The 25,052-nt window shown below is 48.8% G+C and overlaps 7 protein-coding genes across 7 annotated transcripts; 5 read left to right on the forward strand and 2 right to left on the reverse strand.

The window, feature by feature from the left end:
* Positions 1-214: 214 nt before the first annotated feature.
* On the forward strand, positions 215-6,289 carry ALT_4279 (autophagy-related protein 22-1; the record flags this gene model as incomplete). The annotated part of the gene is made up of 6 exons (XM_033563551.2): positions 215-356; positions 425-2,101; positions 4,530-4,830; positions 4,969-5,347; positions 5,421-5,860; positions 5,926-6,289. 6 exons carry the CDS (start codon positions 215-217, stop codon positions 6,287-6,289), a joined length of 3,303 nt encoding a protein of 1,100 aa, XP_033419442.2.
* A 567-nt stretch (positions 6,290-6,856) lies between these two features.
* On the reverse strand, positions 6,857-8,142 carry ALT_4280 (uracil-DNA glycosylase; the record flags this gene model as incomplete). Its single annotated transcript, XM_033563550.2, has 3 exons — positions 6,857-7,156; positions 7,242-7,701; positions 7,772-8,142. The coding sequence occupies 3 exons, from the start codon at positions 8,140-8,142 to the stop codon at positions 6,857-6,859; spliced, it is 1,131 nt and encodes a 376-aa protein (XP_033419441.1).
* Positions 8,143-8,746: 604 nt separating this feature from the next.
* On the forward strand, positions 8,747-11,018 carry ALT_4281 (transcription factor domain-containing protein; the record flags this gene model as incomplete). Its single annotated transcript, XM_033563549.2, has 3 exons — positions 8,747-8,924; positions 9,140-10,255; positions 10,321-11,018. 3 exons carry the CDS (start codon positions 8,747-8,749, stop codon positions 11,016-11,018), a joined length of 1,992 nt encoding a protein of 663 aa, XP_033419440.2.
* Positions 11,019-12,619: 1,601 nt separating this feature from the next.
* Positions 12,620-14,651, forward strand: ALT_4282 (uncharacterized protein; the record flags this gene model as incomplete). Its single annotated transcript, XM_033563548.2, has 3 exons — positions 12,620-12,855; positions 12,976-13,561; positions 13,629-14,651. 3 exons carry the CDS (start codon positions 12,620-12,622, stop codon positions 14,649-14,651), a joined length of 1,845 nt encoding a protein of 614 aa, XP_033419439.2.
* Positions 14,652-15,633: 982 nt separating this feature from the next.
* ALT_4283 (actin family protein) lies at positions 15,634-17,178 on the reverse strand (the record flags this gene model as incomplete). The annotated part of the gene is made up of 3 exons (XM_033563547.1): positions 15,634-16,510; positions 16,575-17,073; positions 17,136-17,178. The coding sequence occupies 3 exons, from the start codon at positions 17,176-17,178 to the stop codon at positions 15,634-15,636; spliced, it is 1,419 nt and encodes a 472-aa protein (XP_033419438.1).
* Positions 17,179-17,570: 392 nt separating this feature from the next.
* ALT_4284 (telomere length and silencing 1 family protein) lies at positions 17,571-18,738 on the forward strand (the record flags this gene model as incomplete). Its single annotated transcript, XM_089599720.1, has 3 exons — positions 17,571-17,971; positions 18,070-18,419; positions 18,494-18,738. 3 exons carry the CDS (start codon positions 17,571-17,573, stop codon positions 18,736-18,738), a joined length of 996 nt encoding a protein of 331 aa, XP_089456058.1.
* Positions 18,739-22,090: 3,352 nt separating this feature from the next.
* On the forward strand, positions 22,091-24,375 carry ALT_4285 (transient receptor potential ion channel family protein; the record flags this gene model as incomplete). The annotated part of the gene is made up of 3 exons (XM_033563545.2): positions 22,091-22,391; positions 22,448-23,998; positions 24,056-24,375. The coding sequence occupies 3 exons, from the start codon at positions 22,091-22,093 to the stop codon at positions 24,373-24,375; spliced, it is 2,172 nt and encodes a 723-aa protein (XP_033419436.2).
* Between the last annotated feature and the right edge of the window lie 677 nt (positions 24,376-25,052).

The following is a 25,052-nucleotide window of genomic DNA, read 5'->3' on the forward strand; positions in this document are numbered from 1 at the left end:
CTGCTGACATTTCTTCCATGAGTCTAGGTTGGCGGTCTATCGGAAAACAGTGCTTTCTACTCTGGTGGGTTGGCTATTCCTTTTCTTACCTGCCTAACGCTTAAACATCATGATATAGAGGTACAACTTACGGCTTAAGTTGCTGAGAGAGCAATTGCTTCGAACAACCAGACCTTTTATATCATGCTAGCGCGTGTCTCAAGTTGCTGTCAATATGCGGGCTGGCGATGAAACCGAAACGAGCATCACGCGGCCGCAATACCCTGGGGATGATATTCGGCCCACCAGCAAAAAGGAACTCGCCGGATGGTATAGCTATGGCTGGGCAGCGGAGGTTTTTACGGTCTGCGCTATGGGTATGCACATGTCTGGCATCAGACCTTCGCTCGCATTCATTCGCTCCTAAAGTTGACATTTACCATAGGCTCCTTCCTCCCCATTACCTTGGAGCAAATGGCTCGCGACCGCGGTGTTCTTTTGTCCGATAAGGTGACCCCCTGCAGTGCTACCTTGAATGGTCCATCGAAGACGTCCACACAAGCCCAGTGGACGCTTTCTTCAAGATATGAAGCCGGAGGACCAACAGTGGTAAACCAGTGTGTGGTCTATATATTCGGTGTCGAGATAAATACTGCAAGTTTCGCAATGTATACCTTCTCGGTGAGTGTCTTTATTCAAGCCATCCTGATCATATCGATGTCAGGAGCCGCAGACCATGGAAGTCATCGAAAGCTGCTTCTAGTGGCTTTCGCTGTGATTGGCTCGGTCTCCACAATGCTCTTTCTGGGCGTGGTGCCTAAGATCTATATGGTGGGGGCAGTGATTGCGATAATCGCAAACACCTGCTTTGGAGCCTCCTTTGTGCTTTTGAATTCATTCCTACCCTTGTTGGTACGCCATCATCCTTCTGTGCTTCGGGGTGTTCGCGAACCGCCCCCTGCTTTGGATGGTTCTCGCGCCCAAGAAGGTCATTCTGATACCAGAAACGATATTGATCAGGGCATTGAGTCTAATGCCACCTCGCCCCTGCTTCATGCCCATCAAGGAAATAGCGAAAACGCTGCAGCGGGCATGCATCCCGCAACTCCCATTACAGTTTCGCAAGAGCTGAAGCTATCAACTCGGATATCTTCTTTTGGAATTGGAATCGGCTACATCGGTGCCATTATCCTACAAACCGTCTGCATCCTCGTCGTCATCGCTACCAACCAAACTACCTTCTCCCTGCGTCTCGTACTGTTTCTAATCGGGATTTGGTGGTTTATTTTTACAATACCTGCCGCGCTCTGGCTGCGATCTCGCCCAGGCCCACCATTGACTACCACTCATCAGGGGAAGCACACCCGCTCTTGGATCGGTTACATGGCATATGCCTGGAAGTCGCTTTATCGGACAGCAGTGCGGACACGTCATCTCAAAGATATCTTACTGTTTCTCGCCGCTTGGTTTCTTCTCAGTGATGGAATTGCCACCGTCAGCGGGACTGCGGTACTCTTTGCAAAGACACAACTCAATATGCAACCCGCAGCTTTGGGACTAATCAATGTGATTGCAATGGTGGCCGGTGTCTTGGGGGCGTTCTCTTGGAGTAGTGTTTCGCGGGTACTCAATCTCAGCGCGTCACAAACAATCATTGCATGCATTCTCTTATTCGAGCTAGTGCCTCTCTATGGTCTTTTGGGGTTTATTCCAGCAATCAAGAGCCTCGGGTTTTTGGGCCTCCAGCAGCCGTGGGAGATGTTCCCACTGGGAATTGTGTATGGGCTTGTCATGGGCGGCCTGTCCTCTTACTGCCGCAGTTTCTTCGGAGAGTTGATTCCTCCTGGCAACGAAGCAGCATTCTATGCGCTTTATGCCATTACTGACAAAGGGTCGAGCATTTTTGGCCCTGCAATTGTCGGCATCATCACCGATCGCTACGGTGAAATTCGGCCGGCATTTGTGTTCCTTGCAATTTTGATATTTCTCCCATTGCCACTGATGCTACTTGTGGATGTTGAACGAGGGAAGAGAGATGCGCTTGCTCTTGCTGCAGAGTTGCAGCCATCAGGCGCTCAAACCTACGGAACGCTTCCGGGAAACGAGGACCGCGCCCCGCCAAGTGAGCTATAGATACTGTACTATCGATCTTCTAAGCGATCATTAGAGTTGCCCAGCAGAGCCAGGCTTGGATGGAAGCCAATTCGGTCAACACTTATTGGAACATGGCTAGCCTCGTTGGCTAGGAACTTGCTTCTCTCTCCCTCTCTACAATCATTGTCTCTGTCTCTTTTCTCTCGGACAGGACCGAGTACGCACTAACTTGGAGTGCAAATGGCACAGTGAACTACATAGCTCTACAAGCAAGCAACAAGCAAGCGACTCGAAGCTTTATACTACTGGAGAAGGGAATGTTTCCGCGTTTCAGTGCTTTTGGACGTGCCATTAATGCTACCATACTCTGCCACAGAAGTGTAAATTTCCCATAATGACTCCAAGCCATGTAGAGAGTATTATGGACCATACAATTTGTTAAAGAAGTCCGGCCGGGGCTAACCAAAATTCATTGTATCCGTGCCTTAGGCTCGCCCTCACCGATTAACTTGCAATATTCGAAAATGACTGGTTTACTGAGGACCTCCAGGCAAAGTCACTTACTCATTCAGCTCATCCAAATTCTATTTGCTGCTTCTAGTGGACAATCAAACACTTATCTATTCATAATCCTAATCCATCAGGAGGCAGTGAGGTCCGGGAGTCCTCAGCCTCCATTTTATGATTTGTCAGGGATCGACTTTCCGGCTTAAAAACGCGCATCGAGAATGAGGAAGTATCTCAATAGTGTGGATGATCAACTGGATCGACATCGTCTCATCAATTTTGTATAGAAGACGCACGAAACATCATTTCCCTGCCTCGTAACAGCCTTAGTAGCATCTTCTACTCTATGGCAGCCGGGCACTGCTCTGAATAATATAAAATTATGTGGCAAATTCAGTATGGAATCTGTAGGTATCACACTTCTTACACGAGTTTCCAACTGTCCATAAGCTTGTGGTATGTCAAATAAGTTTATTACTTGCTTTTAGTCTAAGTCACCACCTTGAGAGTCAAGGACCCGTCCCCCGATTTCCGAAGTTATGACTATTTTTTGATAATATTGTGTTGATAATTCAGGTAGCTGTTGCAATCCTGTTGGGGTGTGGAGGGCGTAAATATGTCTACGCAGTAGAGTAGCACTCCCTCAACCGTCTCACAGTGTCAAGATGGCAGAGTCCCTAGTGTAAGTACCTCGGCACCTGCTAAGGTACCTTAAGTATTTTTATACTATGTACCTTACTACTCTGAACTCCTATCCAGTTATAGGAGTCAGAAACTAATATTTTAAGAGCAGATGAATAGATGTATGATACTGAGTACAACCTTCGGCTTCCATGAATGGTATCATTCATGGCAAGGTAGGTACATAAAGTAAGGAACCTCTAGGTACTCCGTACCTTAACAAAGAGGAGGGGACAATACCACCTGGTAATGACACCGTACTAGACTCCATGTATGGCACCCTTATCATTCCTAATGGAAGGTACCTTACATTATGGTGCCTTACCTACCTTACTTATAGATGTAATAAATTACACGACAAGTTACCTTACTTAGGTACCTAGGTACTTTCGTTATTTTGTCAGGTGTGCCTGTCTCTAGGTAGGCGATATAGATCCTCCAAATACCAAAGAAATGCAGGGGAATGCAAAGAGTACCTAGAGCATAGGTAGCTAGGTACATACTAGGCTGCTATCTACCTTACCTGTCCTGCGAAGTACGTACAGTATCTATATACCTTAAGGTAGCGATATGAACGTTATAGAGAACAGAGGGACGGGTATCTATTGAAGACTCTTACTGGCGTCTAACCTACCTAAGGTAGGACTTGGGGTACGGGACATTCTCCGTCGAAAACTTACCTAGCTACTTTGGGATTTATGGCCCTACTTAGGTACCTTAGGTATTATCTATGGATTCGAGGTGGGTAAGGTATTATGGGTACGTATTATTGTTACCTGGCTGGATATGATTTATCAACTATCTTATTTACGGGGTATTTACCCATGGTTTTACGGATCCCTTGCAGCATTCACAGTTTAAGCGGCTGAGCGGAGCCAGTCACAGAGCTCGAACAGCCAGCTGACTGCAGAAAGAACAAACTGTCCTCAACGCTTCCCCATAGCTGTACTTAATGGGGCCGCTCACCTCTTGGATCGTCTGTTCTCCCTCCGCTGTGCTCTTCTCATCGCTCTCATCTCTGCCTTTAAGCTGTAGGGTAGCAACCCGGACAGAGATTCATTCTTGTCTAAATCTCAACTCCCCAGTCGAGCAGGACGATTGAGTCTGCAGCTACTTACAAGACGACCTACATCTTTGGTCTTGATTTACCCCATTAACCGTCGTTTCGTTTTGTTTCCGAGACTTTTTCTATATAATGCGGTCTTTTGCTCCCTTTCTTTTAAGCCTTCTCGGGGCTAGCGCGGTAGCCTCTGCTGCTGACGCGACAGCTGATACCACTTCCGATGTCGTCTCTCTGACCAAGGACTCGTTCAAGGATTTTATGAAAGAGCATGACTTGGTGCTGGCCGAGTTCTATGCGCCCTGGTGCGGCCACTGCAAGGCTCTAGCTCCCAAATACGAAGAGGCTGCTACTGAGCTCAAGGGGAAAAATATACCCTTGGTCAAGATCGATTGCACTGAGCAAGAGGACCTGTGCAAAGAAAACGGCGTCGAGGGCTATCCTACTCTCAAGATCTTCCGCGGCCCTGAGTCCAGTAAGCCCTACCAGGGAGCTCGCCAGGCTGACTCGTAAGTTTTACTACTCCCAGCGCGCGCCTTTATCAATCCTCGTCCCGGATCATCTGTGCTCTGCTTTCCCCTTCGATACGGCCTTCCCTTCCAGCTCCTAGTCGCTCTATGCATTATTAACTAACCTTACTCAAAAAGGATTGTCTCCTACATGATCAAGCAGTCCCTCCCCGCCGTCTCAACTGTCACTGAAGAGAACCTCGAGGAGATCAAGACCATGGACAAGATAGTGGTCATCGGTTACTTTGCCTCCGATGACAAGGCTGCCAATGATGTGTTCACCTCTTTCGCTGAATCTCAGAGAGACAACTACCTCTTTGCCGCGACCAGCGACTCGGCTATTGCCAAAGCAGAGGGTGTCAAGCAACCCTCGATCGTGCTCTACAAGGACTTTGACGAGAAGAAGGCTATCTACGATGGAACGATCGAGCAGGAAGCGATCCTCAGCTGGGTGAAAACTGCCAGCACTCCTCTTGTGGGTGAGATTGGCCCCGAGACCTACTCTAGCTATATTACGGTATGTTCTTGTCCCTAATGATCAGAAACGATAATCTTCTTTACCGTACCAGCTAACCTGGACCGTGTTCTAGGCCGGTATCCCTCTCGCGTACATCTTCGCTGAGACCAAGGAGGAGCGTGATCAATATGCCGAGGAATTCAAGCCCATTGCTGAGAAGCACAAGGGATCCATCAACATCGCCACAATTGATGCCAAGATGTTCGGTGCCCACGCTGGAAACCTCAACCTTGACCCTCAGACATTCCCCGCGTTCGCTATCCAGGATCCGGAGAAGAACGCCAAGTACCCTTACGACCAGTCCAAGGAAATCAATGCCAAAGACGTCGGCAAGTTCATCCAAGATGTTCTTGATGGCAAGGTTGAGCCCAGCATCAAGTCTGAGCCTATTCCTGAAACCCAAGAAGGACCCGTCACAGTCGTGGTGGCTCACTCCTACCAGGATCTTGTCATCAATAACGACAAGGATGTTCTTCTCGAATTCTACGCCCCGTGGTGTGGACACTGTAAAGCGTGAGTGTTGCCCGTCTTTCTACCAAAAGGCTGGAATAACAGTTGAGCTAACGAGTCTTTCATAGTCTGGCCCCCAAGTATGAGGAGCTAGCGGCTCTCTATGCTGGTGATTTCAAAGATAAGGTCACCATTGCCAAGATCGATGCTACTGCCAACGACGTTCCTGATTCCATCACCGGATTCCCTACCATCAAACTCTATCCCGCCGGTGCTAAGGATTCTCCCGTTGAGTATTCTGGCTCCCGTACCGTTGAGGATCTGGCGAACTTCATCAAGGAGAACGGCAAGTACAAAGTCGACGCTCTTGAGGCTGCCTCGGAGAAGGTTGAAGAAGGGGCTGATGTTACCGCTTCCCCTTCGGCTACATCCACCGAGGCTGAAGCTCCTGTTGCTACTGGCGACGAGAAGGACGACCATGATGAATTGTAAACTACTATTTTAGCCGAAGGACTTCGTTTTAGTATCCGAATTTCAAACTTCATGATTGTAACCTACCCCCAGCAGATTTTACTTTCCCCTTAGCTTATCGAGCGGGCCATCCCAATTCCCAGGGAACCTCACTACCCAGCACACAAGATTGCCCACTTGATATCAATTCTATTTGACCTTAATGTGGCTTAGCAAAATGAATATGGTAAGAGGCGCAACAAAGCCTTAAGTCTTGCTGTTAGCAACATGTTCGCTACGCTCGCCGGCTCAATCAACCAAGGTAACTACAGTCGTAGATCGCCAAGTTAAAAAAACTTCATTTGACACTCATCAACAGGATAAGGGGGGGGTGGGGAGGGGGATGGCAGCACTTGCTCAGTCAGCCTGAATACCCTGTCGAGTGAAAGGAAGAGTTGGGGAAGGGATTCAAAACAGAAAGCTCAGGATAGTTGAATTTTCTATGGTACAGACACGCTGATACAGCTGCAACACGCCGGAATCACAGAGACGGCCCCTTCGTGATTAATAGTAGTGGAAATACACCAATTGAATCAAATATTCAACAGCTCATGTTGCAGCTTCAGCTGCAGCTAGAACCTCAAGTGCATCGACATCATCGTCGAATTCATCAAGGGATCCGTCAGGGCCCATAAGTTTCACGCTAGCAACTTTGCTCTCTTCGGAAGGATTCGAATCAGGCGGTTTCGCGGTGGATGTCTTCACCTGAGCATTCACAGGAGCTTGGCCCGAGATAGTGGCAAGCGAGCCACCTGTCTTTTTTGGAATCAGACTCCAGTCAATGATGCCATCCGGACCATAGCGTTCGGCGAGCCACTCGTTACATTTTTTGAAATGGCCATTGTTGAACTAGACTCCGCATAAAGTCTCACGTCAGTACACCAGGGCTCGGTAGGGGTGTGCCATGATGGCGAGGGAGTGAAGCGAGACTTACAAAACCTCTGTGAGCGCTGAGCGGACTAGGATGAACCGACTGCAAAACGCAATGCTTTTGCCGGTTGATACCTGCTACGCGCTTCCCTGCCGGCGAGCCCCAGGCCAGAAAAACCACTCCATTAGTTCGTACTCGAGCGACGGTGTCGATGGCCTTTTGAGTGAAACGTTCCCATCCTTTGTTTGAATGGCTTGCCGCCTGATGAGCGCGGACTGTTAAGCAGGTGTTGAGCATGAGCACTCCGCGCTCAGCCCAAGGTATCAAAAGGCCACCCTTGTTTGGCGGGGGCTGGAAAGTAGGGTAGTCATTTTTGATTCCGGTATAGATGTTCACCAGAGAGGGAGGAGCAGGAGTGGGAGGCCGAACCGAGAATGCTAGACCGTGAGCCTGGTTATGGTTGTGATACGGATCTTGGCCTATGATGACCACTTTCACTTTGTCCAAGGGCGTATGTCGAGACCTGGCGTTGATCTTATTAGCAACATAGTTCGGCGCGCCTCGTGGATGAAATGGCTAGAAAGGAGTTGCACCAAGAGTAAATCTCATTCTCTGGAGGAAAGATCTTTGCACCCGACTCCTTCTCCTTTTTCAAGAATCGCTTCAACCCCAAGAATTCGGGTGTGACCAGCTCCTCCTTGAGCTTAGACAGCCAGCTTTCATGTAACGTATCGATCTCCAGTCGCAGGAGTTCTTGTTGCTCAGACGTCAATGATGCCACCCATTTGTCTTTGTTGAAGTTCGACGAAGAGGACGAAACGGTCAATGTTTTCGTGTTGGCAGGCCTGGGCTTAGGGGCACCAAAGAAGGACGTGATACTGCCATTGGCCTTGGGCTTCTTCGCATCAGACGCTGGTGTTGATAGATGGTTAGCATTACGTTTGAGCCCTGTCGGACTGGCCATGACGCGCTTCCTTTGTGTGTGAATTGAGCTCGATTGTTGATATTCGCGACTTGACAAGGATGAAGGGGTAGTAGTACGGAGTAATATGATAAATTCCAGAAGAAATGAAATGTAATTACTCAGTGAGTTAAGCAGAAAAACTCACCTAATTTGGAAATGTGATTAATCCACATGTAGAATCATCTCACCATAATTGAGCTGGTGGACTCTGCCCAATACTCCGCATCAGCACTTAGCTTCCCCGTGTAAACGCGTCGTCCTAACAGTGATCGCGTGGCTCACGCGTATATAGTACTGTAATGTGGGCTTGGCGTCAATTTACCCTTTCAAGTCTGTCTCAAGTTAAAGATCTCAATCCAGATGAGAGTTCAGAGCGTGCACTCTCCAGCGCTATACCTCTCTATTATTAATAATCCCTGCGGTGATAAAGATTGGTACCACCCGTTCCCAAAGGTCCCGAATCATCACTATCCGTGGTTAGTCTATTCCTATGGCAGCAACTGTTAAGTGCTAGCTAAGCACTTCATGCTGCTATGGATCAGCGTCAGGATTGATCGTTGTTAGATTATTCGGAGTATAACCCTGCACGAAACATTGAGTTTCTATGAAGGATGCTGACACAGCCGAGAAGGAACCATCCTACCGTCTTCCTAGGTTCAGGAATTCTGCCGCATCTGTATTTTCATTCAGCTCACACTATGATGTGAGGATGGAATTCAAATGGGTTGCTGATACTCCCCAATCGCGAAGTCGCAGACGAGCCCTTCGAGCATGCGCAGATTGTCAGCGAAGAAAGGTATCATTTTACTTTTCAACCAACCTTCCTCTCCCCGCCCGTGCATTCCATCCTGCTGTGTGCTTTAGCCCTCTGTCCTTTTATATTGTCACCAGAGTGTATACCCCAACAGCATCTAATCTACAATGGCGGTCTGAAGAGCTAAGTCATGTTGCAACAAGAAACGCTGCCGCCATATTATCAACTCGGGGTCTGTCTCAGATCAGGCACAAGCTCTCCTTGGAGATCATCTCGAGCGTACTGCTCTTCATTCCAACAGCAATCAGCAGCCAGACGGAATATCATCCCCTCTGGGCGTCGCTGGGCCAGCGAAGCCTACCATTTTGACATCTGTATCGCCTGACAATTCCAGAGCAGAACGCTTTGTGGGAGATCTCAACCCAGAAGCTGTGATTCGCGAGAAATTGGATGGCGTATCTGGCAGCCGCTTTCGAGATCGGATTGGCCTTTGGATTAGCTCACAAAGCAGCGATGGCCATGGAGATGATACAGCGTCTGATGTAAACACTGCTCCGCAGAGTCGACATTCCCAGTCTGTTGCCTCTCTATTACAAGAGCGGTATTCATCAGCTTTGAATGCTTGTCATCGTCTGCCTTCGTCGACTCGGGACCAGTTGATTGCCGTCTATTTCTCCAGAATCCATCCTATCCTCCCGCTTATTGATAAAGAATCCTTTCTTCGTGCCTACTCTCATGGAAGTGCGCCCGTGTTCCTGGAGCGGGCAATTTGCCTTGTGGCTGCCAAGGATCAAGCCGCCAGCTCGTTTCTTTGTACAAGCATCAACTGTCCTCTCAGTACGCCTCGACAGTTTGGTTCCGAGATATACACTGGACTAGTTGTCGCGATGGACGCCGGGCTCGAGTCGGACCGAATCACCCGCATACGTATATTAGCGCTGATGTCTTTACATGGTGAAGGCCACGAGGGCGCAGAGGCTGCATCTATGCATCTGTGTCGGGCTATCCACGAGGCTCAGACCGCAGGTCTGCACCTGAACAGACCTGATCGAGTACACGGGGATTCTCTCGCGCGACTTTTCTGGTGCCTCTGGACTTTGGATAAGATGCACGCAAGCATAGGGGGCCGTCCAGTTCTCCTTGCCGACCGGGACATTGGACTGAGAAAACCCATCGTCAATACCTCTCATCCTAAGACTGCATTTGACGTGTGGTTTGCCATCTCGGATTTGCTCTCGACCGTGATCTCGTTCTATAGGCCATCAGCAGATCCTACCGTAGGCTGGGAAACCGGCTTTCCGTCTTTTGAGGAGCTCATGGGTGACAACTTCGGGGAGGAATTGGACTTTACCATGTTGGGTACGCTCCACGATCTTTCAAGGAGGATTTCCTCTTCCCACAGTCTACTGCTGACCGCCTCGAAGGCTTTCTTGAAGTGTATTATCATGCCGTCGCCATTCTTTCCTGCAGGTCTAGGATGCACGATCGCCCCCAAAACTCAAATTCAAGTATCCGACAAGGTCTCGCCGCCGTCAGGATACACTCCATTGTAGCAACTGAATGTGCCCAAGATTTGCCCCCTCTCCCCATCATTCCATACGCACTATCGCTTTCCATGAGCGTCTCCTATCAGCAATTCCGGTCAAGTAGGCTGATTACCCATTTTAACCGAGCGAAAGCCAGTTTAGAGGCGTGCTGTTCGTTGTTGGAGGGTATGAGCATCTACTGGTACTCTGCAGAGGCAATGGCACGCCTGGGACGCAGGGCCTTGCGTGAAATTAACGTGGCAAAGCGTGGACTGCAGCGATCTCAGGGACAAGGCGTTCGGCAGCTGATGGGCCCTGGAATCATCCCGTCAGCGTCAAATGCAGTAACCCCTGCTTCTACCACGCAGGTAGCAACTGACAATTATAGCCCTGACGTTTCTGGTTGCGTCCCCGGACCCGTTGCGCCACAAGAAGGTCCTACGGATTCACCCGCAGATTTGCAGAGAGTTGAGGAAAACCGGCAGGGTGCTCTTGAAGATATTGACGTGCTTTTTGGTGACTTCCTTGACCTGTCCTTACCAACGAACTTCTGGGACCCAGTCTTTCTCACCGAGGAGGAGAAAGGTAGCACGTGATGGCGCAATTTGGGAGCTTGTCAGTATGGTAAAGTCAGTATCCCCTGTGCACTTGTGCCGCAGTTCTGAACGAAGAGGCGTTGACCAAGATCGAATGACCCTTTTCGTACTCTCTCATTGGGAGAAAACGTCCGTTGGGGGAAGTGCGGGCTGTCGATCGTCATTACTGCCGGTGACCTGACCAACAGATACTTAATGGTTTCTTTGAACACTACTCATCTACATAGGTAGTTCTCTTTGGAATGGCAGTGCAAAGGCTCAAGCGCGTACGGGAAATGCTGAGAACTTCTCAAAATCCGAGTGCATTTTTTGCGGGCGTTGGCCTCTGGCATCGTGATGTTCATGAATGGATGCGAAAACAATGGAAGTTGTCCATTATCAAGTCCAACACGTTATTTCCTGACATAAACAGAGACTTTCCGTTCGAGTCCACTTTAGATCAGTCTAACATAGAGCCAGGATTTCAAGGAAGGTTGATATTTATCTATATCGTGGTAAGGTACTACTAGATAAGGTACGGAACACTCGGTAGGTACTCTTTGCTAATTCTGTATTCAAATCGACTGTCATTGGGTACTACTTGATATTGTTATGTGTAATATATGAATGGCTAGCCCCTGACTTTTCAAGCATCAACTAACGTCCTTAGGCTGTTCCTAGGTTTTTGGGTTAATATAACAACAAATAATAATTTCCAGGCTGAACTACCACGGAGTACTCCGTAAAGGAGTACGATTTCCTCCTTCAAAACCCTGAATAATAGGCTGAATCTGAAACTTTTGACTTTGGCTTCCACCTTATCTTTGCAATCTGGGCCGGGTCTTCAACCTTAGCTCAGTACTCTATAGATAGATACTTAGATTGGTACGTTTGCTATTGCTCAGAACCACGGTTTCTCATTGTTTTAATTATCATTATTACCTGACTTTCTGAAAGTTCTGGACTTTTGGGTCTTCGCCATCGTCGGTATATTAAAACATTAATATTACTATTATTACGCACGGAGCCTCCCTGTATGATTATCCCCAATCCTTCTAATAATCCTTCCAATTAGTCCTTGTCCCACCGGCTCTCAAATTACGTATGTTAGTCTGGCTGACAACACAATTAAATTTATTATTGTCCCTGAGGTGGCTCCGTAATAATAATGTTCCCACAGACAGTCAGTCCACTTATCTAGATAAGTCTATCCAAGGCCGTAGTTACTCACTTCAACAGGTTCATTCAATTGGCCTTTCCACAGAGCATTTCGTTTGCTCTGCTTGTCCTGTTCTATGGGGTTTAAGTTGAAAAGACACACTCACTCCCTTCGATCTCTCCTGCATGATCCTGTACCATCGTTCAATTCAGTGAAAAGATCAGCACGCATCACGTCAATACCTAATGGATTTGAACCGCTCGCTCTTTACTTGGCTTAACACTCCTCAAAAAGACAACCCGTTACGCTGCCAGTTCTGTTTAGCGTAGTTGAGTGGGAGCACGACTTGCATCGTATCTTCATCACTAAAGACTAAGAAGGACAGAATTCTAAGGCTCTCAGAATCTGCCTGCAGTGTTAATCCCAGTTTGGATGACTTGTGAAAGACTCCGCCTCAGTATTGATGGCGTCTCCACCCGAAAACCGAGAGCTACAAGCAACTACGCCGGCTGCCGAACAAGACGACGATCCTACACAGAGCGAAAAGAAGCCATGTAAAAGATCGCCTGTTCACCCTATTCCACAGTTGCAGGGCCCGTTCGAAGAATCAATCTCTGAAGCAACCCAGAAAAAAGACACCCAATGGATTGTCCATCTTGACGCCCAGTCTCGGAGAAAAGAGTTGCTCGAAAATGCCGAGTATGAACGACTTTGTGGGAGAAAATGGCGCCAACGAGCTGGCGAAAGGCAAGTGAAGTTCTATATAACCAGATCAAGAGTACTATCCTTAATGTCGATCAACAAGCTAATAGGTCACAGATATCATCCTCTGTGGAAGTTGATCTCTCAGATTTCGTTTGGAGTGCATTTGCTGGCCAAAGGATTGGCGAAATCCAAACTAGAAGTTTTGAAGATCCTCCAGCGTCATGTGGATGAGCTTGACGGGTTCATTGAGAGAAACACAGAGGACTACTTCATCATCCAGGTTGACGTCCGCACAAGAATCCAGTATCTCAGCCTGCCCCTCCAGAATTTGGATGTTTTTGATGAAATGTTGCAGGATCGCAACTTTCGCCTCACTATGATTGAATACAATGAGCAGATCGAACATGCAGTTGAGCGATTTACCATGGCAGTGAAAGACTCCCTCAAAGACATCCAGAAAGGAAGAGAAGCAATCGGTGCTTTGTGGCGTTATATCGGGCAATCCGCGAAAGAAAATAGGCCCCTCCCCGGTGACTTGGTCGCTCTCTATAACGCTATGCTTGCGAATACGGAAGGCTGGAACACGGCGCTGTCTAAACTTAGCAGAAAGGGAATGGCCCTTGAGTCAGCTCTTGCACAGCTCGGTTTGGCCATCACCGAGATGCAACGGCGCATAGGGGTTGCAAGCAGGAAAGATGTGGTTGGTATCCCGCAATGCATTTTCCTCATGAATCTCAGTAGGGGCGGAATGTTGATGTTCGTGCTAGGTGCCGCTGCTTCAGAATCCCAACGGAGCTTTCCACCACAGATCATCAAAGAAGCGTTTCTTTGGGAAAGCTCTATCCATCCGCGAATCCCGCTCCTCCGTCTCAGAGAAGCCACTACCTTCTGACCCAGATACTTTGGGAGCAGTCGATCCGCGCCCCGTATCCAGGCAGACGCATGGCCACCGAATGTCACAGAAGAGCGTTCCGAACCTCCGAGCTGCCAAAGATTCCGGGGAGTTTTCGTCCGAAGCTGAGGGCCGAGGCCGCGCCAAATCCGTTCACGGTGCCCCTGAACATCGGGGTTCTACCACTTTTCTTCCTAGGATACAGAGAAGCCTCACTAGAAGATTTTCCAGGGCTGGACTTGCGATAAAGCAGAACGCGAGTGGAGATGTCGAAGGGTCGCCGAGCAACCGACCCGCCACAGCCCCTTCCAGATCAATCAAATCTCAAAGCACTTTTCTGGAACGACCTCAAAGCCTGAAGCACAATAATAAAGATAATGACAAGAACACGACGAAGACACCAGTCCCGCTTCAGCCAAACCGTTCTTCCAAGTCCGGGCGCTTGGTCAGGCCGGACACCATGAAAAATCAGCTGTTGCACTTCTTCAAGTCGGACAGAGTAGTCGAGGCTTGGGAGAGTGCAGCGAACAGAGAGAAGAAGATTTCCCGCTCGGTGTCCCAAAGGAAAAAAGAGGGTCCATCGAGCGTGTTCCGTGCAAGGGCTGCTGATACCTCTGATATTCCTGGCTCGCGGACGACCTTCTTTGAAAAGGACTTAGAGCAACAAATGGCCTGGCTGCAGGAAGGAACCGAAGCACTGAACACATATTCGTTAAAGCCAAGACGGAACGTTGCTCCTAGGATTCATGTCCTCTCCGTACATACAAGCCTGATTCAAGAATCAGAGGAAGAACATTACTATGGCGATGAGACGAGGGAAGATTCGGCCGGAGATGGTCAATCAATAATAACGGCCCTTCCGGCACCACCCACGGTGAGCACCGCCGCCGCTGTTTAGTATCATCCGAATGTGAAGCTAATGTTTGCAGATTCTTGAGAGATTTCCTCGTGTTCCATCTGCGTCCGGATGATGCCCACAATATGTTCTGTTGTTAATGGAACTCCAGCACGTTCTGGGATGTGTGCTTCGGACTAGGTTCGGGATTTGCTGGCCTTGGTCATCATCGAAATCAATGATCAAGGGCCATGAACTGCACTGGGAGTCCTGACGTACATCCACTCCTCGGTGTAGAAGATAAGACAAGGAGAAGGAGGTTCCCGAAACTTGAACAGGAAAGATAAGCTCGCTGTGCAGGGGTTGCCGTTGCCAACTACTAGTAGTGGTGTGCCCCCCTGGCACAGGAATGCCCACTAACTGGCTTAGACTAACAAAACGTTTCCAGCGCTCCGTGGTACCCGAAAGCAAGCGCGAGCGTGGCTTCCAGCACGATAAGCCTGGTGGTAGGATTGCTAATAGGCAAAGGGGTCGCGTCTATTAGATTCAACTTTGCCTCTGGGCAGGTGGTCGAGAGCTGAGACTTGCCTTTTTACATTTGCGGTAGACGTCATCAATCGCAGCAACGAACTGGCCAAATTTGTGGAACAGACAGGCCTCAGCTCAAGTAGTTGTCAATCCATATATGGTCTGAGATTTGGACGACGCTATGAATTGAAGACGCAAAAGATACTTATACAATGATAAGGTGAAAAGGGACTGAGTCGCAATGGGTTCTTCCCTTGCGTTGCATAGCTCAAAGATTCCAGAAACCCAAGCACTATTTAGAAGACAGGTAGTGAGGTAATGAAAAAGAAGGAAGAGGGAGACTGAAGCTGTCTTTCAATAGTAGTTTGATAGCACGTAAAACGCCACTAGAACCGAACAAACCGAACGGACTTTTACCACGATCGAGGATAAAGTGTCCTAATACACATAAGTCGAGCAGAGCAGGGGGAAAGAAAAAAAGAGGTCGAGTTACAGGTTCAACAGCGCGACGTTTGAGTTACTTGCAGCGTTTCTCGACAATATTGGGGCCATGCTCATCGTATTCCTTCTTTGAAATCCACATTTGATGGAAGGTCCCCAGACTGGCAAGGATGCTGCCTCCAACCCACGAACCAAACTTCCGCTCCGCCGTGTTACCGGACGCAGAGATCCTCACTCTGGGTCCAGGATAACTCTGCATAAGCTCCTGGTTCAAGCGATCGGTGAAGCCATAGAGCAAGCTCGATGCGCCTGTGACGACGACATTCGCCAGGAGGTGGGGGCGGACATCGACATCAACGCCATTCAGCGCGGCCTTGATAAGTTCCGGCACAGTCTGCGCTTGCGTTGGAGCTGGGAACACCGACTCAGGGTCTGGAATGGCCGCTTTGGCGTCAAACAACGACTCAACCACCCTGTACCGGTCGATCCCGAACACTTGATTATAGCCATCAGGGAACTCAAAAGGTCTTCCGGGGCTACTCTTCGCAACCTCCTCGTTGGAGACGCCGTTCGGACCGGTAGCGGAGAGTTTGTTGGGTCCGGGCCACACCTGCACAACACACTCCTTGAACTCAGACAACGTTCGTTCTTCCATGAGAGTGCGGTAGGACGCATCCGGTGCCTTATCAGATGGAAATGTCTTGTACTTCGCTTGCGCGGGCTGTCCAGCATCGACGGCTGTCTTAGAGGCGATGAGGTAGTGGGGCGTGATAGTGATCGGTTGTGGTGAGTTGGTCTTGAACAGGGCGCGGAGTTGCGATGAAATGTAGTCGCCCCCCAGGGGAGAGTGTTGAACACCGCGTTTCAGTATCATTCCATCGTGGACCGGAGTTACGGAAATGTTCGAGGCGCCAACGTCAACGACCAAAGCAGAAGCCTTACCGGCAGCGAAGCTAGGAGCGACGTAAGCACAACGATCAGCTAAGGGAATGAGCGTATAGAATGAAGAAAACATACGCTGCAAGCACACCATTTCTGGCCAGGTAAAATGCTGGCGTCCCCCACTTCTCCATAGCGATTTCAACGGTCTTCTCGCGCGCTTTCGTAGGATTCCAACCGCACTCAGTCATGAGGAGGGGGCTATCCGCAAGAGGCTTCTCCTCGGTTTCCACACCTTCCATTTCCGAAGGCAGTTCGCCATTGGGGACATCGTTCAGGCCGTTCTGAAAAGGATTTCCAGCCTTTGGTCCAGTCAAGCGCGACGTAAAAGAGTACTCCCACACTTTCTCCGCCATGTCCCAGTCCTCCACAACGCCGTCCCTCCCCATCGGGTTATGAATTGACAATCCGGGGCGGGGGGTGACAAAGATGTCATCGCCAAAGATAAGTTTCTCTTGCGCCTCGTAGGTGTACTTTCCATAGTATGTCGGGATCACTGATTTCGGCGTATCTTCACCGGCAAACCCTGCGCGCGTTGTTGAAAATCCTGGGTCAAGAACAATGGCCGATATCTCATCTTGTACGCATATCGCAATCAGCATCCATCGCTTTAGATATAGCCGACAAGGTCCAACATACCTCCACCGTATTCGGCAGTCGATGGTGGAACTGAGGGGTTCATTTTGGTAATCGAAGGGGTACAGCCTGCTTAGAGGTCGAGGCGGACTGCGTCCTGCTTCTTTTGCTGCCAAGTATCAATGCTGAAACTGATGAAACCACGAATATATATTGCCAGGCCTTCCTTGTAAGGCAGTTCCAGCTCAAGATCGACAGGTTGTGTAGGTACGTAAAATGTGACTGTCAGGTCTTATTGTTGCGGCGCGGCGGCGGCGGAAATCCTTAAGGCTGCGTGCGGGCGCGAACAGCGGAGACCAACCACAGACAGCTTCGTTTGCTGCATCATCACGGGGTGGCCAATCTAAGCTAGTCTGACGTTCTTCGATCTTTTAAATCGTCCACTCTCCGCCACTACCATTTTATACTCGGTTACACACACACTATTATCTGGGCAGCATGGATACAGACGTCATTCCGAATACTGAAGCGATGTTTCGGCCGGTCAAGAGAAGGAAGTTCTTGCGACGCCGGCAGTTCGAGCCTGAGGATTCACAAGAAGAAGCGCACGTCGCAAATGCGAACAGCATTCATGATAACGATTCATCTGCATCTCAACCTCCTTCGCAGTCAAACGATACAGTTTCGTCGACAGATCTTGCCCGTTTACGACGTCTTCAGCGAGCTCGCAAAGGTGGCATTGAGTTCTCCAACACCTCTCGACAAGGCACGGATAAAACAGGCAATCAAGCTGCGGTGACGACAGTAACAGCTGAAGATCTCGAGAATGAGAAGATACGAGCTATGTGCGATCGGTTTACTGCATACACCGGCCAAACAGTCGATGTTGACAAGCATATGTACGATTCCGCATATTATTTTACCGTTCGCTGCCTGTGATAGAGACTAACAAGATAAGGATGGCTTATATAGAGACTGAAATGGCTAAACGACGTAGCCAGCAGATGCCCGCCAATACAACTGACTTGAGCATTTCTACAACTAGCCAGGCAAGCTCCGATGGTCTTTCGACAACTGTGGCTTTGCAGCGCGAGCCAGCATCTCTGGGTAAACTGCACGAGATTGATCTTGGGCAAGAAGCAAAACTACAGAACATCGCTCGGACAGAAGCTGCGACGAGGAGACTTGTCGGAGATGATCGTGATGCATCGCCAGCCCACGAAGACTCTACTTCCAATATCGCTGCGTCAGGAAAGGATGGCAGGCCGTGGCGCAATCGGAGACGGCGAAACAACGAGGATATCGAAAGGGACAGGCTGGTGGAAGAGGTCCTGCGTGAAAGCAAATGTATGTCTCATGTACTCGAACTTCAAAGTCTCTTTGGGTTGGCGGCCCGTTGCTAATGTGTTCATCCATTTTAGTGGATGTTTATGATGAACCTGAAGAGGAAGCCCTGCTAGACGATCAGGCGGCTGATGACAGGGTTGCGGAGCAATTTCGAAGGGAGTTCCTCGATGCCATTCAGTCTCGTCGCCGCGTGACACGAACGAAGAATACAAAGACTGCAGCGAAGCCCGAGGTCCCAAGAGGTCCTAAATTGGGCGGTAGCCGGAGTGCAAGAGCTGCTATGCGTGAGAGACAGGAGAAATCAGCTGGTCGAAAGTGATATTTTTCGTTATTGCTATCCTTTGGTAGGAACGCAACACTCCCCATTCTCTGTGCAATCATACAATGCATGGGAATATCGAAGACTCTACATGGGAAGTGCCTCGTGTTATCTGTGGTCCCAAGGTGGATCACTTACCATAGCCATGAGACGGCCGAATGTCTTATTCTGCGACATGCTTTTCATCTTTCCCATGGGCTGAGATGAGGTAGTTGCATTTGTCGGCCTGCTGAATCTGCGATAGTCGTGGATAAGTGATTGATGGGATGGAAGCTCACTTGCAATACTTCTCTATTTAGTACCAAGTCTTCACACCGTCAACAATTCGCATGTTTCTCTGATCCAGCCCAACATTCCCTGTGCTTCGGCCACCAGGACCACTCAGACGGGTCGACAATCAACCATTAAGTCTCAAATTGATTGAAGTGGGGTGCTTCATAATCTGCTTTTTCTTTTCTTTTCCGTTTCCTTCTCTCACTTCGGCCCCCTTATAGGGCGTCGAACCTAATCGGTTCTTTCCACCACCAGCAAAATGATGTGGCGGACTAGCGTCAATGTTCGCATATACTTATGCACGGCCAGTGGAGCAGAAAGATCGTATCGCTCTATAAGAGAAGCAATCTATGGTTTAGCATAATGTTTGTGAATCGAGCACGAGAAATCATTCCATGGGAGTACTGGGCTCGTATAGTGCCAACTACGTCACTTCCAAACATTACTCAACTGGAAGGGCAACACACTGGTTTATGGGATGAACAGTGCGCATAGGAAGCAAGACTCGGACGGACTGGGAAGACATAAGAGCAGGTAGAAGGCACACCTGGTATTGTCAATTGCCAAAGGAGGCGAAGGACATTCACTTAAAAGGAATGTGAGTTATGCCAATGTTCGATTTGCCAATGGATAGTTACAGGGTAAAAGATGAAAGGACTTGAAAGATCCCGTAAGTGTCCACTCTTATTAAAAGCTGAGGTACTCCATTTCTCTGCCGCAATCTCAATGACCCATGAGCTTGGTGAGGTCTTACATAGGGGCATATCTGTCTCATACTTAGTAGACTCATATATATATATCATCTCCCGCCTGGTTTCCAGGCCGCAACCACCAGACCATAAATTCAAAGGTAGAAGAACTTCGATTTCAGCTCTCCGAGATATGTTTTGGTTTCTGGACGAATCTGCGCATCACGACACGTGCCGCTCGACTTTATATAGGTCATGCAGATTCTTACCTGATTTGGATTGGAGTCCCAAGAATTGAGTACCGCTTTGGTGAGATTCTGGGATTATTGGGGTTTCTAGAGGGGAAATTGACGCATTGATTTTTCGTCTGGTCAAGAGTGATCCGCATTGTGCCAGCCCTGAATAAAAAGGTATTGGGAATAGAAAGGCAACATATGTGCACACATGCTATGCACCACACACACATAGATGCCACGGGTAAGTACCAAGTCCTAAAGTAGGTAGTACTGCAGTCTGTACGGAGTATCTCGATAGAGCGGGGAGGTTAATTTGCATAGCTGCGGCGCGCTGCTGCTATCCTATGGTCTAGGTATGACACTACGTACTCAGTCGCCTGTGGCGTGGCGGACTTGCAGTGGAGCTGTTTAGCCCAGTAAAATATTATCGGTTACGGAGTAGACGACTATTTTTGCAACTATCAGTACAGGATAGTGATGCTTGCCTTGGACAGTTACCAAACGGTACCTGACTCTTAAGCAAGGTTTATAAGCCTAGTAGGACCATCCTCATATCGTCCATCGCTTGACAGCAGCTAAGTTACATAAGTACCTACCTGATGATGACAATCCATGGTTACCTATTTAACCTTAGCAGAGGGGAATCCCGGCCCTTGGTCCAGGGTACCATTATTATTGTTTATTAGGTAGCACCTTACTCCGTACTGAACCTGGGATTAAAATAGCAGTCAGACGCTTGGAATGCCATGCACTCAGTATCTGTAAATATCCAACTCTGTACCTGCCTAGACTAGAGTCTAGACTAAGAAGGATAGCTCCAAGTGGCGTCATTCAGGAATCACGACCCACATCGAAGAAGACACTAAACCAATGAACAGTGCTTTTACAACACACTATGAAACACTCAGGGGCAGAGTTGTCAGAGCCTCGAACCAGCCGATGACCTCCCTGGTATCTTACAGGCCCATATCTGCGTCCTCCCACAGCAAATAAATCCCACCCAAGCCAATAGATAGCAGATACGGTAAAACTTATACCCTCTAACTGGCCACACTGATACGTACCTGTAGACGCCCAATGGAGAGATGGAATACTATTCTGTCTGTTAGTCAATGGGAGGTGGGAAGATCTGGTGGTCCTTATGGGTCGTCTGCGTCGATAATTTTGGCAGAGAATAAATACTCTCTAAGAGGTAATAATGAATATAATTAGACTACCTACGAAGAGTACTAGTCTAGTATTGTTCTGGAATAACCCATAGGCCTGAACGGAGTACTCCGTACTACTCTGTGCATCCCGTCCCCCAAGTCCGACCTTTTCTCTCTCAGGATGGCCCATGAAGCTGTCTAGCCCCATCTCGAAGCTTTGCTAATCTCTGTCTGTTATTTTTCTATGTTCTCCTGTCTTGGGACACTTCACTCTTTCTTTAATTGACATTCATTCTGCATGCCAACCTTGAGGCAGTAGTCTTGTTATTGCTCAGCAATAATCAATAATCATCAGCACTCTCTCTCTCACTCATACACGACAACCACACAAATACACACTCGCTTTTGAATTTTCTTTCTTTCCTCCGTGTCTCCTGAGTATTGTCGTCTCCTATTGCCCATTGACTTGTCCTTCTCTCTCAAGTATTTCGTCTCGCATTCTCGACTTTTACGGAGTCCACTTTTCTCTCTTTGCTTTTCCCAACTGGCCTTGAGGAACAAAGAGAGAAAGAGTGATTCCAAGCGTAGAGTGTGGGAGAATTCACTGCTTGTCGGAGGCGCATGGGGACTTTCTGATCTTCTAAAGGAATCACCAACTTACATGTCGCTCCTTGGCGACCTCTCTTTCTGCATTCGTCAGTGACATTCATTGCCGGCACCATTTAGCAGAGCACTTGTCTGTTTTGAGATAAACCATTCGAGACAGGTTGACCCTGTTGTACGTTCTGATCCGACCAACTAGCGCAGTTGCACCTCAACCGTTTCGGCATTAGCAGAGCTATACGTCCTTGCTCTTTTACCTCCAGTCCCGCGCGGATCGGACTAATACCCATCGATCGTTTTGGTTGCAAAAGATAATCCGTATCGAAGCGTTGAGCCCACCTCACATTGATGTTCTTCTAGCCCATTTGAACGACTGGAGACTCAGCACTATCAAATCTCGAAGATGCGGATCCTCTACTTTCCCCTGCTCGTATCGAGCTTCTTGGTCGCTCGGACTCTCGCAACAGACACAATCAGTACTAACGAGGTATCGACTTGTTTAACCAGCTCCGACGTTGAAGTCAGGGAGCTATCAGTAACCTACACTCGCTCCACGAGAGAGGTCGTTTTCAACATTGACGGGACAAGCAAGAGAGTGCAAAATGTTACTGCATCATTGACAGTGACTGCATATGGCAACCAAGTCTATTCGAAGGATTTCGATCCTTGCAGCTCCGAGAATTACGTCGCGCAACTCTGTCCTGGTACGTATCACCCTTCTGCGGAGGCCGTTAATCAGTATCCACTAATATATGCACAGTCCCCGCAGGCACATTTAAAGCCCATGGAACGCAGCAGATCCCGGAAGAGTACGCCAGCCAGATCCCTTCAATTGCCTTCCAGATCCCCGATCTGGACGGTCTCGCCAAAATTGAACTGAAGTCCAAGGACGATGGGACGGAGGTTGCTTGTATTCAGTCTGGGCTGTCCAACGGCAAGACCATGCAAGTCCACGGTGTCACCTATGCCGCGGCAGGCGTGGCAGGCGCTGCACTGGCTTTGAGCGGACTGTCTGCCCTGGGCACGGCTGGCCACCCGGGAGCGAGTTCGTCTAGTCCCAGTTTCGGCGACGTGATGGGTTGGTTTCATAGCATGGCTACCAATGGCATGCTCAGTGTCAGCTATCCGTCCATCTATCGCAGCTTCACCAAGAACTTTGCCTTCAGTACCGGCTTGATTCCGTGGGGTGACATGCAAACGGCTATCGACAACTTCAGAGCAGCCACCGGTGGCAATCTCACCCAAAACAGCTATGAGTTTCTTCGCAATGCTACTTTGACGTACTCGGACGGTGCCTCGGCGAATACAACCTCGAAAGTCAAGCGCGGACTGAATCTGATAGTGGGCGCTGTCGATCTGGCAACCAGGGATCTCTCAGGTTCCTTCAGTAGCGACACTACGTCGAGCAATTCGACTGACGGCGATGAGAGTACTTTCCACAAGGCCGTTTCTGGCATCGAGGCCTACGCGGAGCAACTCACCATTCCCCAGGCGAACACATTCATGACAGTCCTGTTGATTTTTGCCATCGTCGTCGCCGCCATCGCTGTGGGTATCCTGCTTCTAAAAGTCATCCTCGAACTCTGGGCTCTCTACGGATCGTTCCCGGACAAGCTCAAAGACTTCCGCAAAGATTATTGGGGTCTTCTGGCTAGAACAATTACCAACTTGATCCTCATCTTGTACGGCATGTGGGTGCTGTATTGCATCTATCAACTGACTACCGGGGACTCGTGGGCTGCAAAGGTGCTTGCAGCCGTCACGCTTGCCGTCTTCACCGGTGTGCTAATGTTTTTCGGACTCCGTATTATGCATCTGGCTCGAAAATACAAAAAGACCGAAGGTGATACGTCGGCACTGTACGAGGACAGAGAGACCTGGCGCAAATACAGCCTCTTTTACGACAGTTACAAAAAAGACTACTGGTGGCTTTTCATCCCCGCCATTGTCTACATGTTCGCCAAAGGCTGTGTCATTGCCGGGGCGAATGGCCATGGTCTTGTTCAGTCTGCAGGTCAGCTGATAGTCGAAGCTCTTATGCTGGGTCTCCTGCTGTGGAATCGCCCATATGTTGCCAAGTCCTCCCAGTGGATCAACATAACGATTCAAGTCGTTCGTGTCTTGTCGGTTGTTTGTGTCCTGGTATTTGTTGAGGAGCTTGGCCTTTCGCAGACGACCAAGACCGTAACCGGTATCGTCCTCATCGGACTGCAGTCTGGCCTTACCGGCATTCTGGCGATTCTCATTGCCGTCAATGCCATCATCCTGTGTGTCCGTGAGAACCCTCATGCTAAGCGGCAGAGAGAAGCTGGTAAGTTAATCGTACGCAATTCGTTTCCTCTCGTCGGATAACTGACGTGTCGTTTAGAAAAACTCAACCGTGATATGGACGATCTTACTCCTCTGGACGCTCGAGAATCCCTTCTCATGGACAACCCGCCTCGGAAAGACTATGCAGAGATGAGCAAGTTCAATTTCACCGGCCCTTACGAACCCTATAGGGATCAGCAAGTTCCGCAGCCACAACACGGCCGGATGGGGAGCACAGATCGTCTAGTAGAGCCTGCCTACCATCTGAATGATCAACATGGCCGAAGCTTGAGCCGTGAAAGTCATCGAAGCAGGGACAGCCGTGGCTCCCCTGAGCGACACCATGCCACTGCCCCGGGTTATGGCTTTGCTTACTAGATTTCCAAATCTGATCGGATTTATGATACCACTTTGTTTGAATATTTGTTCATATTACCTCATGTTACTTTGACTTCCCTTCAAAGCCTTCTGTTGGAGCATAGACAGCACATTCTTCCAGAATTTCTTTCTGCCCTTCTCCTTGCTTCTTCGCCATGAATCTTAGCGCATTTGGAGCATATGGAAGGTAACTATGTTGCTACCGTCTTCTGCCATTTCTTGCTTCCTATCCATACCTATCCTTCGCCTGTGCCAATCATTTGTCTCATCATAGCCAGCCCGCAGTATTGCCTTAAATTATCATTCTTGCTTCTTGTGATTTATTTTTGGCTATACTTTTTTGTCTAGAGGCAGCGATCTTGGAGATCAAAAGTTGTACGTCTCAAGTAGAAACACATCCCCTGGTATATGCCTTTATGTATATATCAACCCTATTTATTGTACGTTCCAGAGTCCGTCACTGCAGTTATCGAGATACGGCGAGACCAGCGTACAAAAGCATATAGCGCAGTTTGGGCTCAGTGGCCTTTTAGAATACATCTGAAGTAGAAACGGAGACCGATCATAAACACTGACTGTAATGCCTCTAAATAACATGTAGTAACACCGTCCTCTCGTTTTGTCCCTTTTGCAATCACCCTTGTTTGCTCTGAGGTAGAAAAGCAGACGATGACTTG

The sequence above is a fragment of the Aspergillus lentulus genome (assembly GCF_001445615.1).
Source record: "Aspergillus lentulus DNA, contig: Alt08, strain: IFM 54703, whole genome shotgun sequence".
In the NCBI taxonomy this organism is placed as follows: Eukaryota; Fungi; Ascomycota; class Eurotiomycetes; order Eurotiales; family Aspergillaceae; genus Aspergillus; species Aspergillus lentulus.